At 43.6% G+C, this 14,854-nt stretch overlaps 1 protein-coding gene across 1 annotated transcript in view; it reads left to right on the forward strand.

The window, feature by feature from the left end:
• The window catches only part of LOC116937100 (dorsal root ganglia homeobox protein-like), a 100,785-nt gene that overhangs the window by 14,159 nt on the left and 71,772 nt on the right, over positions 1–14,854 (forward strand). The window contains exons 3-4 of the mRNA XM_076065741.1: positions 3,998–4,092; positions 4,773–4,874. Of these exons, the coding sequence (XP_075921856.1) occupies positions 3,998–4,092; positions 4,773–4,874 (197 nt within the window). The remainder of the gene's footprint in view (positions 1–3,997; positions 4,093–4,772; positions 4,875–14,854) is intronic.

Raw genomic sequence — 14,854 nt, forward strand, 5'->3', positions numbered from 1 at the left:
TCATCGGTAGCAGCAGTAACAAGATCATTAGCGTTTTCCAATCACCATTTATAAACTACAGCAATACTATCATCATGGGCAGTAACAACAACAGAATCATCATCATCATCCTCATCAGCTGCATCGTTGCTATCACAATTATCATCATCAATAGCAACATTAGCAATAATCAGCTGCATCAATCAACATAATCTTAATCGGAATCATCATGAAAATGATCTTCATCAGCATCATCATTAACATAATCTTCATCAAAAGCAGTATGTCGTCGTTGTCTTCATCATTATCACCATCGTCAGCAGTAGCGAGTTAATTATCAACATTAACAATAATTAATTATTCGGAGTCGGGATAAGGCATTGAACAGTTACGATCAAGACATTAAAAATGCACGCTTATAATGTGTGCGTTACTTGTCAATTTCCGGGCAGTCGATTATGACTTTAATAAAGCAATTACAGCACAAACGTCGATATGGTAGCTCTGAGAAAATTCTATTAGTCCTACGTTTACAAAAGGTAACTTATACTTTTACACACACGCGCGGATTTATATGTTTAGCCGATGAAAGTGCAACAATTTAAGCCGTAGATTGATGATAAATTGAGCTACAGCTATTTCACGTACACGAGATGGGGTGGAGTGGTGGCGTGCATGACATTGTGCATTGCGCAACGAACCTCCGGGTTACGTAAGTTCGATTCCGGTCACGGCTAACACGTGGCGAGTGATGTCCGACCAGAGTGGTGAAGTATGCTCAGAAAAAAGGTCCAACGACCAGTGGAGGCCTTCATCCAGCAGTGGATTGACCAAGGGCTGTAACATATATAATTTATATATTTTTTTATTTGAACTTACGACGTCTAAATTTTCATTCAGAATACACTTAAATGGAGGAGACGGAGCGATGAAATCGGCTCGTGTGTAGGTGCTAGGTGGATGTTCACATTGTAGGATCGTGAGAGGTGGCGACGGGTTTGGGAGGGGGGAGGGAAGCCTTAATCCAGCAGTGAATAGATCGTGGATAATTACAATAATTACAATAATGACGAGGATGTGCTTTACTAAATTAGATCCCTTCTCGCAAGGAACCATTGCGACCCATTAATTGCTTCGGGACAAGTATTAATATAGAACTATGATTGATGGTGGGTTTTTTTTCTTCTAGAGATTTCACGTGCAGTTAATTTCATAATTTGCTGTTGACACTATGGGATCGCATTTCGCTGCCTTTTAACATCCATTTCACGCGAACAATCGCCTAATTACTTGTAGAAATTACTGGACTGCTATAACGGGGAATCGAACTGTCACTTCCTTGCTAACTGGCACCGTGGCAAACGTATTGGTCCCTATAAGGATAAATATATGTAGAGTTCAGAAGGTCAATTCAAGTCGAGTGGTCAAGCCCGGCCAACCCCATCTCACAGTCGCTTGCTTCTTTCTGCGAGTTCCTAAAGTTGTTACAAAGTCGACACCCGATCTCAAAGTTCCACCCGTAGAGTTTCATCAACACCACCACCATCACCACCGTCATGATCACCACCACCATCATGAATTCAGCGTAGGCCCACAGTGTGAGCGTGGTCACCAGCGCCGCACCGTAGACCACACAGCAACGCCACTGGCCTCGTCCGTCATTTGCCGGCAGCATTTCAGACAATCGCCACGCGGTTACTCCCTCGCCCGTCCCTCGCCAACTCCCACATGAACGTGTCATCAACGTCGTTGATCAACTTCCCACCGTGTGAAAGAAGAATTCACATTATCTGCATTTAGGTATTTACCTGTGCGTGTGCAGTATTTGGTTATTACAATCTGTCTACTCGTTATACTCAGTCTCCTGCCCACCATATGCCGTTTTGTTTTCCTATGTGTTGCGCAGTTGATATGTCAATCAACAACCAGTCTCATCATCATCATCGCCACCGTAAGCCACCATCACCTCCAATCCGGCGTCAGATGTTCCCATTGATCGTCTACCCCCTGGGAACCGCTCTGTTACCTGCCCTCCATCCTCATCACCGTCAGCTTAACCACCTCGCCTGGTGTACACGAGGTCGTGGGTTCGATCCCGACCCTGACGCCTGTTGTATATTCTGACTTTGTATGGTCTCTCTCCCCGTGGTCGCGTGGATTTGTCTCCGGGTCCTCCGGTTTTTCCCATCCACATTTAGAATCGCCATCGCGCCTTTAGACTCTTTGGTTGCTGCTCGGCATTTCCACTACACGCCACTTCGCCGAGCCATCATTAGCGGCCGGCTCGCTTCTGGTAAAGAGTTGCATAGCTCAGCGGGCCTTGCCCGGTTAAAATACAAAAAAACTAGTTTACCCTGCACACGATGTAGCACCCCTCACAACCTCCTCATCCTGCCTGCGCCTCCATCACTCGCCTGCCGCCGCCGTTCTGTTCCGAGCGACCTCCCAGGCGCCGCTCCGGGCGGGCTACGCCACCAAGAGCAGCGCGAGAGCCGCCACCACTGGAGCGGAGACCAGCGCATGTCGTCTACTGCCATCGATGGGGGAGGGGGTTCGTTGTCTAGTGGAGGGGGCGGGAGGTGGAGGGGGGGTCCATCGGGAAAGAGATGGAGCAAAGTGAGAGAGAGTGGGGGGCAGGGCTGATGGGGGGAGGGGGGGGCAACGGACGGGGGGGGGGGGGAGAAGGGCGTCGGCTGGGAATGCATTAATAGCGTTTCAATTTCCTACTAAAGGGATTTGAATCTCCACTGGGGATAAGAGGCAATAGTGGCAGATGGACACGCACTCTCTCCGCGCTCCCATCTCCCTCTGCACGTGCAGTTTGATGACATGCTCACGTTGCGTATGCGTCTGCCTGCCGCCAGTAGCATAGGTGCTCGCCAATAGTGCTTGGACGCATTGTAGGATGAGCAACAGGAACATTTAAAAGTGTGTTGTTGTTGTCCGGAAACAATGTTAAGTCTTCCCCTCTAACAGAGGTCTTCTCCTCTCGACGACGACGTAAGATATTGGTGCCAGAGTGATGTGGCACTACTTGAGAATATTGGCACAAGACATGGATCGTGATGATGATGAACAGTGTTTATCCCCCCCCCCCCACGATTCGAGCTAACCACGCCCCGCCGCCTTTGTTTCACCGTAGCAAGCACTCATTTTTGGCCGAGTTAGCCTAAGGTAGAAGTAAACCCGATTTTCGTTTCAGTTTGCCACTCCAGAATTGCTGTACATAGAAGTCAAACAGTCAAGCAAACTATTAACCACCGTGACAATGTTCATCACCAACAGCCCTTTGTAAATCCACTGCTGGATGAGTGCCTCCCGACTTCGTGCGAAGAAAAGGGATGTTTGACTATACTTCACCACGTTGGTCGAGTGAGGGTTGGTGGTCACGGAATACAATACTGCCCTGTGTTGTTCTACTTGTATAACACCTGTTATGCACGGGGGTCGCACATCTCCGTACAAACCAGGCTCAATCCCGCTTGGCTTCCAAGATGTGACGAGTTTGGGCGCACGCATGTGGTATTGATGTTGTTCATGTGTCCAGAAAATCCTCGCCGGGTCTCGAAGACATTTGTTGCAGGAGGACGCTGCGATATTTGGATGTTTGGCCAATATATATTTATAGTAATAACAAATTTGAGTACGTGACGAAACCCGTCTCACTCACGAGGGGATAACACAACAACTAGGCTCACAGATAGGTGCACGATCCGACTTGCTGTACTGCCAAGTCTCGGGTCTACCACGTGCGTAGCACGGCGCGAGTTTGGAAGCTGGCGACGATCTGGTGTCAGAAAGCTCCAAAATTCGAGGGACACTGCTGATGAGATCCTAAAGGTCGAAAGCGGTGCAGAGTTCGCAACGGGTTAAACAAATACTGCATGGTATCATCGGTCTGGGATGCCACTCGGCTGATGGACTAGGCCATGTCTCTATTTGTAGGTGAAGACACGGAACGAAGCTGGGCTAATATTTGTGTTTTCCCGGTCGCTTCTCGCTGTGGAACATCTTCCAGTGGGAGCCGGGGAACTTCCGTCATCGGCCGACTTCGAAGAGGGCTTCTTCCGACGCAAGCAGAGACGCAACCGCACCACGTTCACCCTCCAGCAGGTGGGTGCCTCCTGGAGACTCCGGAGGATTTCACTCAAATCGCCATCGTATTAAAATTTGTGGTGTCGCGTTGACAGTGCTGCACAAGCACAGATATAGGACAAGCGCAAAAAACAACAATAACAATTCAGAGTTCGTACGTACCTCTCTGCCTTACAAGGACATGAATATAATTGGTAACGTTTCGGGCAGTGGCCCTTCTTCATAGCACATGATTAGGATTATATTGTTACCAGGTAAGGCCCACTGAGTTATATATTCAGAAGCGACCTGGCTACAAATGGTCGCTTAACAAAGTGGCTTATTACGTGGACATTTAAAGGAGCTAAACCGTCATCAGCCACCAGCAGCATAGGCATCATATTGAGCAGCAGCAGTACTATGAACAATAGTATCGTTAGCAACAAGAGTATCGTCATCAATCTGTGTTGTCGTCAGTAGCAGCCATGTCATCAGCAGAACCGGTATGCAATATTGTCATCAGATGCCCGGCCGATTTTACCTCCTCGGGAAGGCCCATGACCGGTTCGGATAATCGTCACCAGTGCTGGCCGTGAGCGGGAATCAAACTCGGTCCGCCGGGTTCGTAGCGCTACACCACCGCTCCCCATAGTACGCGCGTGCACGCACACACAGACACAACTTGACACTCGCATGACGTTCTTCCCACATCTTGACAGCTGGAGGAGCTGGAGTCGGTCTTTGCTCAGACGCACTATCCAGACGTGTTCACGCGGGAGGAACTTGCCATGAAAATCAACCTCACCGAGGCACGAGTCCAGGTAACAACACCTTTATTCTGTCAAGACAAAGACACCCCCCCCACCCACTCCGTATAGCCTGTAACAAACTATTGGGGCTCAAGTGCTGAAGGCTGGCACTGCACTCGTCCCAACGGCGATGTTTACGCGCCTCACGCCAGGTACTCATTTGAGGCCAAGTCGACCTAAGGAAGGCCCAGGACCGGTTCAGATTATCGTCACTGGTGTTAGCGGTGAGCGGGAATCGAACTAGTGTCGCCAGGTTCGTAGCGCAGCACGCTAATCACTGCGCCACCGCTCCTCACTTGCATACAGTGAGGGAAAAAAGTGTTTGATCCCCTGCTGATTTTGTACGTTTGCCCACTGACAAAGAAATGATCAGTCTATAATTTTAATGGTAGGTCTATTTGAACAGTGAGAGAAAGAATAACAACAAGAAAATCCAGAAAAACGCATGTCAAAAATGTTATAAATTGATTTGCATTTTAATGAGGGAAATAAGTATTTGACCCCCTGACAATCAGAAAGATTTCTGGATCCCAGGTGTCTTTTATATAGGTAACGAGCTGAGATTAGGAGCACACTCTTAAAGGGAATGCTCCTAATCTCAGCTTGTTACCTGTATAAAAGACACCTGTCCACAGAAGCAATCAATCAATCAGATTTCAAACTCTCCACCATGGCCAAGAACAAAGAGCTCTCCAAGGATGTCAGGGACAAGATTGTAGACCTACACAAGGCTGGAATGGGCTACAAGACCATTGCCAAGCAGCTTGGTGAGAAGGTGACAACAGTTGGTGTGATTATTCGCAAATGGAAGAAATACAAAATAACTGTCAATCTCCCACGGCCTGGGGCTCCATGCAAGATCTCACCTCGTGGAGTTGCAATGATTATGAGAACGGTGAGGAATCAGCCCAGAACTACACGGGAGGATCTTGTCAATGATCTCAAGGCAGCTGGGACCATAGTCACCAAGAAAACAATTGGTAACACGCTACGCCGTGAAGGACTGAAATCCTGCAGCGCCCGCAAGGTCCCCCTGCTCAAGAAAGCACATATACATGCCCGTCTGAAGTTTTCCAATTAACATCTGAATGATTCAGAGGACAACTGGGTGAAAGTGTTGTGGTCAGATGAGACCAAAATGTAGCTCTTTGGCATCAACTCAACTCGCCGTGTTTGGAAGAGAAGGAATGCTGCCTATGACCCCAAGAACACCATCCCCACCGTCAAACATGGAGGTGGAAACATTATGCTTTGGGGTGTTTTTCTGCTAAGGGGACAGGACAACTTCACCGCATCAAAGGGACGATGGACGAGGCCATGCACCGTCAAATCTTTGGTGAGAACCACCTTCCCTCACCCAGGGCATTGAAAATGGGTCGTGGATAGGTATTCCATCATGACAATGACCCAAAACATACGGCCAAAGCAACAAAGGAGTGGCTCAAGAAGAAGCACATTAAGTGAAAGAGCCACGTTCAGATCACGACCTTTAAGCTGTGTGAGAGGAAACAAAGCGCCCTCAACGATGACCTTCAGACCGCAGCTCTTTCGCCAGCATTGACTCTTAATACCTCTCACACCACGGTTAATGGTATGGTTTACAACATGGAGTATAATAGCGCCTCGCAGCTGTCTCTCTCCCCCTCCTCTGTTCCGACCATGGATGAACTCGTCCGTCTGAACGGGGCCCGTAGCTATCCGTGTTGCTAAAGTTGAGGGCGCTTTGTTTCCTCTCACACAGCTTAAAGGTCGTGATCTGAACGTGGCTCTTTCACTCCAGCGCTGTCCTACCAGACAGTCTCGTCCCTTCACCTGATGAAGGCTGCTTGTGTTGTGGCCGAAACGTCGTGAGAATATTATCGTGTTATTTTATTTTATCAATTTATTATTTTATTCTCATTCTACGTGACTTTACCGAAAGAACCAAAGAAGATGAATCATTGCAGTCACGAAAGCTTTAAATCGAAATTTAAGCACATTAAGGTCCTGGAGTGGCCTAGCCAGTCTCCAGACCTTAATCCCATAGAAAATCTGTGGAGGGAGCTGAAGGTTCGAGTTGCCAAACGTCAGCCTCGAAACCTTAATGACTTGGAGAAGATCTGCATAGAGGAGTGGGACAAAATCCCTCCTGAGATGTGTGCAAACCTGGTGGCCAACTACAAGAAACGTCTGACCTCTGTGATTGCCAACAAGGGTTTTGCCACCAAGTACTAAGTCATGTTTTGCAGAGGGGTCAAATACTTTTTTCCTTCATTAAAATGCAAATCTATTTATAACATTTTTGACATGCGTTTTTCTGGATTTTGTTGTTGTTATTCTGTCTCTCAATGTTCAAACAAACCTACCATTAAAATTACAGACTGATCATTTATTTGTCAGTGGGCAAACGTACAAAATCAGCAGGGGATCAAATACTTTTTTCCCTCACTGTACATGCTCTGACCTACCATACACGTGTGCACGGGGATTCGTATCTCGCTCGATATGCCGGCCACGGCACTGAGATGTATTTTGAGAGCTGTTACCAACTAGCACTGGCGTTTGCTTATTCATTCAAGCAAAGCTTTTTGGTGATTCGAGTATATGACAGTTCGTGGAAATTGATCGGACGAATACACAAACAATAGAGATCCTTGGCAGACAAAAAAGTGACGCATTCTTTCCATTGAAGACCGGGACAAATACGCACACAGTCTGCTGATATACTTGGAATGAATGCGCTTTAGGAAGGAGTGGTGCATATAAAAAAAAGAATGATGAAAATATTTTTAAAATGTTCTATAAGTGGAGTCATTTATCCCGCATAGCTAATGGCACACGCTACCAACAATTTATGAGAGAAAAAATGGATCCCACCCTTTTATTCCTGCGGCTTCCCCGACTCCCGCTGTACATCCTCCAGCGATCTCTTGAGTTAACAACATTATTATTTGGTGATTTTGCTGCTGCTGCGTTTGGCAGTGGTTTGAAAGCACGAACAACAATCAACTCAACAACGTTTGCAAAATAACAAGCTATGGAAAAGGGTCATTGTCTGAAACGTCGTCTATGATATTTTTTGTTTACCCTTCAAGACCACGGTTGTTGTTGTCCGGTAGTCATTCGGATGATGTGACTCGCCATGAGCGAATGCCTCGCAATCAGAAGGTTGCTAGTTGACATCCTGATTGGCGGTGGGGGGCAGGGGGACATTGACTCGGCCCATCATTTTCACCGGGGTCGATAAAATTAGTACCATTTTGTCACCGGTGGTTGCTCTTCCGGTAGTCTCGCCCCAGTCATGGAAATGTGAAATGTCCACCATTGGCTCAGGGCTGTACATAGCAGCTGAGCACAGCCTCAATCCTCATTTGGGCAAGAACTCATTTTAACATTTTAACGATGTAGCGATAGCTTTTACAATCGCTTCATAGACACATGATACACGCATCGAATCGAGAGCATGAATAGATTATTGACATTGTATGCATGTTTTATGCAACCTATATGCTCATTGTAGGTACATTTAGGCTAACGGAGCAAATCTAACTTTACAAACGAGACGGGAAGACTCGAAAATGCTGAATCAATAATTGCCTCCGATCGCAACAATCACACATTCATCGACTCGCAACAATCACACATTCATCGACTCACAACAATCACACATTCATAGACTCACAACAATCACACATTCATAGATGCACGACACTCACACATTCATCAACTTGCAACAATCACACATTCATAGACTCGTGACAATCACACATTCATAGACTCGCAACAAACACACATTCATAGACTCGTGACAATCACACATTCATAGACTCACAACAATCACACACTCATAGACTCGCAACAATCACACATTCATAGACTCGTGACAATCACACATTCACAGACTCCCAACAATCACACATTCATAGACTCGTGAGAATCACACATTCATAGACTCACGACAATCACACATTCATAGACTCGTGACAATCACACATTCATAGACTCGAGACAATCACACATTCATCGACTCGCAACAATCACACATTCATCGACTCACGACAATCACACATTCATAGACTCGTGACAATCACACATTCATAGACTCACGACAAGCACACATTCATAGACTCACAACAATCACACATTCATAGACTCACAACAATCACACATTCATCGACTCACGACAATCACACATTCATAGACTCACGACAATCACACATTCATCGACTTGCAACAATCACACATTCATTGACTTGCAACAATCACACATTCATTAACTCGCGACAATCACACATTCATAGACTCGTGACAATCACACATTCATAGACTTGCAACAATCACACATTCATAGACTCGTGACAATCACACATTCATAGACTCACAGCAATCACACATTCATAGACTCACGACAATGACACATTCATAGAATCGTGACAATCACACATTCATAGACTCACAACAATCACACATTCATAGACTCACGACAAATCACACATTAATCAACTCGCAACAATCACACATTCATAGACTCGTGACAATCACACATTCATAGACTCACAACAATCACACGTTCATTGATTCACAACAATCACATATTCATAGACTCGCAACAATCACACATTCATAGACTCGTGACAATCACACGTTCATAGACTCAAAACAATCACACATTCATAGACTCGTGACAATCACACATTCATAGACTCGCAACAATCACACGTTCATTGATTCACAACAATCACACGTTAAAAGACTCGTAACAATCACACATTCATAGACTCGTGACAATCACACATTCATAGACTCACAACAATCACACATTCACAGACTCGTGACAATCACACATTCATAGACTCGTGACAATCACACATTCATAGACTCGTGACAATCACACATTCATAGACTCACGACAATCACACATTCATAGACTCACAACAATCACACATTCATAGACTCACGACAAATCACACATTAATCAACTCGCAACAATCACACATTCATAGACTCGTGACAATCAAACATTCATAGACTCACAACAATCACACGTTCATTGATTCACAACAATCACATATTCATAGACTCGCAACAATCACACATTCATAGACTCGTGACAATCACACATTCATAGACTCACAACAATCACACGTTCATTGATTCACAACAATCACATATTCATAGACTCGCAACAATCACACATTCATAGACTCGTGACAATCACACGTTCATAGACTCAAAACAATCACACATTCATAGACTCGTGACAATCACACATTCATAGACTCGCAACAATCACACGTTCATTGATTCACAACAATCACACGTTAAAAGACTCGTAACAATCACACATTCATAGACTCGTGACAATCACACATTCATAGACTCACAACAATCACACATTCACAGACTCGTGACAATCACACATTCATAGACTCGTGACAATCACACATTCATAGACTCGTGACAATCACACATTCATAGACTCACGACAATCACACATTCATAGACTCACAACAATCACACATTCATCGACTCGCGACAATCACACATTCATAGACTCGTGACAATCACACATTCATCGACTTGCAACAATCACACATTCATTGACTCGCAACAATCACACATTCATCAACTCGCGACAATCACACATTCATCAACTCGCAACAATCACACATTCATAGACTCACGACAATCACACATTCATAGACTCGTGACAATCACACATTCATAGAATCGTGACAATCACACATTCATAGACTCGTGACAATAACACATTCATAGACTCACAACAATCACACATTCATCAACTCGTGACAATCACACATTCATCGACTCGTGACAAACACACATTCATCGACTCACAACAATCAGACATTCATAGACTCACGACAATTACACATTCATAGACTCGTGACAATCAACATTCATAGACTCACGACAATCACACGTTCATAGACTCGTGACAATCACACATTCATCGACTCACAACAATCACACATTCATAGACTCACAACAATCACACATTCATAGATGCACGACACTCACACATTAATCAACTCGCAACAATCACACATTCATAGACTCATGACAATCACACATTCATAGACTCGCAACAATCACACGTTCATTGATTCACAACAATCACATATTCATAGACTCGCAACAATCACACATTCATAGACTCGTGACAATCACACATTCCTCAACTCACAACAATCACACATTCATAGACTCGTGACAATCACACATTCACAGACTCACGCCAATCACACATCCATAGACTCACGACAATCACACACTCATCAACTTGCAACAATCACACATTCATAGACTGACGAGAATCACACATTCATAGACTCACGACAATCACAGATTCATAGACTCACAACAATCACACATTCATCAACTCGTGACAATCACACATTCATCGACTCGCAACAATCACATATCCATAGACTCACGACAAATCACACATTAATCAACTCGCAACAATCACACATTCATAGACTCGTGACAATCACACATTCCTCGACTCGCAACAATCACATATTCATCGACTCGTGACAATCACACATTCATAGACTCACGCCTATCACACATTAATCAACTCGCAACAATCACACATTCATAGACTCGTGACAATCACACATTCATAGACTCACAACAATCACACGTTCATTGATTCACAACAATCACATATTCATAGACTCGCAACAATCACACATTCATAGACTCAAAACAATCACACATTCATAGACTCGTGACAATCACACATTCATAGACTCGCAACAATCACACGTTCATTGATTCACAACAATCACACGTTAAAAGACTCGTAACAATCACACATTCATAGACTCGTGACAATCACACATTCATAGACTCACAACAATCACACATTCACAGACTCGTGACAATCACACATTCATAGACTCGTGACAATCACACATTCATAGACTCGTGACAATCACACATTCATAGACTCACGACAATCACACATTCATAGACTCACAACAATCACACATTCATAGACTCACGACAAATCACACATTAATCAACTCGCAACAATCACACATTCATAGACTCGTGACAATCAAACATTCATAGACTCACAACAATCACACGTTCATTGATTCACAACAATCACATATTCATAGACTCGCAACAATCACACATTCATAGACTCGTGACAATCACACATTCATAGACTCACAACAATCACACGTTCATTGATTCACAACAATCACATATTCATAGACTCGCAACAATCACACATTCATAGACTCGTGACAATCACACGTTCATAGACTCAAAACAATCACACATTCATAGACTCGTGACAATCACACATTCATAGACTCGCAACAATCACACGTTCATTGATTCACAACAATCACACGTTAAAAGACTCGTAACAATCACACATTCATAGACTCGTGACAATCACACATTCATAGACTCACAACAATCACACATTCACAGACTCGTGACAATCACACATTCATAGACTCGTGACAATCACACATTCATAGACTCGTGACAATCACACATTCATAGACTCACGACAATCACACATTCATAGACTCACAACAATCACACATTCATCGACTCGCGACAATCACACATTCATAGACTCGTGACAATCACACATTCATCGACTTGCAACAATCACACATTCATTGACTCGCAACAATCACACATTCATCAACTCGCGACAATCACACATTCATCAACTCGCAACAATCACACATTCATAGACTCACGACAATCACACATTCATAGACTCGTGACAATCACACATTCATAGAATCGTGACAATCACACATTCATAGACTCGTGACAATAACACATTCATAGACTCACAACAATCACACATTCATCAACTCGTGACAATCACACATTCATCGACTCGTGACAAACACACATTCATCGACTCACAACAATCAGACATTCATAGACTCACGACAATTACACATTCATAGACTCGTGACAATCAACATTCATAGACTCACGACAATCACACGTTCATAGACTCGTGACAATCACACATTCATCGACTCACAACAATCACACATTCATAGACTCACAACAATCACACATTCATAGACTCACGACAAATCACACATTAATCAACTCGCAACAATCACACATTCATAGACTCATGACAATCACACATTCATAGACTCGCAACAATCACACGTTCATTGATTCACAACAATCACATATTCATAGACTCGCAACAATCACACATTCATAGACTCGTGACAATCACACATTCCTCAACTCACAACAATCACACATTCATAGACTCGTGACAATCACACATTCACAGACTCACGCCAATCACACATCCATAGACTCACGACAATCACACACTCATCAACTTGCAACAATCACACATTCATAGACTGACGAGAATCACACATTCATAGACTCACGACAATCACAGATTCATAGACTCACAACAATCACACATTCATCAACTCGTGACAATCACACATTCATCGACTCGCAACAATCACATATCCATAGACTCACGACAAATCACACATTAATCAACTCGCAACAATCACACATTCATAGACTCGTGACAATCACACATTCCTCGACTCGCAACAATCACATATTCATCGACTCGTGACAATCACACATTCATAGACTCACGCCTATCACACATTAATCAACTCGCAACAATCACACATTCATAGACTCGTGACAATCACACATTCATAGACTCACAACAATCACACGTTCATTGATTCACAACAATCACATATTCATAGACTCGCAACAATCACACATTCATAGACTCGTGACAATCACACATTCCTCGACTCGCAACAATCACATATTCATCGACTCGTGACAATCACACATTCATAGACTCACGACAATCACACATTCATCGACTTGCAACAATCACACATTCATTGACTTGCAACAATCACACATTCATCAACTCGCGACAATCACACATTCATAGACTCGTGACAATCACACATTCATAGACTTGCAACAATCACACATTCATAGACTCGTGACAATCACACATTCATAGACTCACAGCAATCACACATTCATAGACTCACGACAATGACACATTCATAGAATCGTGACAATCACACATTCATAGACTCACAACAATCACACATTCATAGACTCACGACAAATCACACATTAATCAACTCGCAACAATCACACATTCATAGACTCGTGACAATCACACATTCATAGACTCACAACAATCACACGTTCATTGATTCACAACAATCACATATTCATAAACTCGCAACAATCACACATTCATAGACTCGTGACAATCACACATTCATAGACTCACAACAATCACACGTTCATTGATTCACAACAATCACATATTCATAGACTCGCAACAATCACACATTCATAGACTCGTGACAATCACACGTTCATAGACTCAAAACAATCACACATTCATAGACTCGTGACAATCACACATTCATAGACTCGCAACAATCACACGTTCATTGATTCACAACAATCACACGTTAAAAGACTCGTAACAATCACACATTCATAGACTCGTGACAATCACACATTCATAGACTCACAACAATCACACATTCACAGACTCGTGACAATCACACATTCATAGACTCGTGACAATCACACATTCATAGACTCGTGACAATCACACATTCATAGACTCACGACAATCACACATTCATAGACTCACAACAATCACACATTCATAGACTCACGACAAATCACACATTAATCAACTCGCAACAATCACACATTCATAGACTCGTGACAATCAAACATTCATAGACTCACAACAATCACACGTTCATTGATTCACAACAATCACATATTCATAGACTCGCAACAATCACACATTCATAGACTCGTGACAATCACACATTCATAGACTCACAACAATCACACGTTCATTGATTCACAACAATCACATATTCATAGACTCGCAACAATCACACATTCATAGACTCGTGACAATCACACGTTCATAGACTCAA

Source organism: Petromyzon marinus, chromosome 8 (assembly GCF_048934315.1).
Source record: "Petromyzon marinus isolate PM22_M1 ecotype Great Lakes invasive population chromosome 8, UKy_Petmar_22M1.pri1.0, whole genome shotgun sequence".
NCBI classification, from domain to species: domain Eukaryota; kingdom Metazoa; phylum Chordata; class Hyperoartia; order Petromyzontiformes; family Petromyzontidae; genus Petromyzon; species Petromyzon marinus.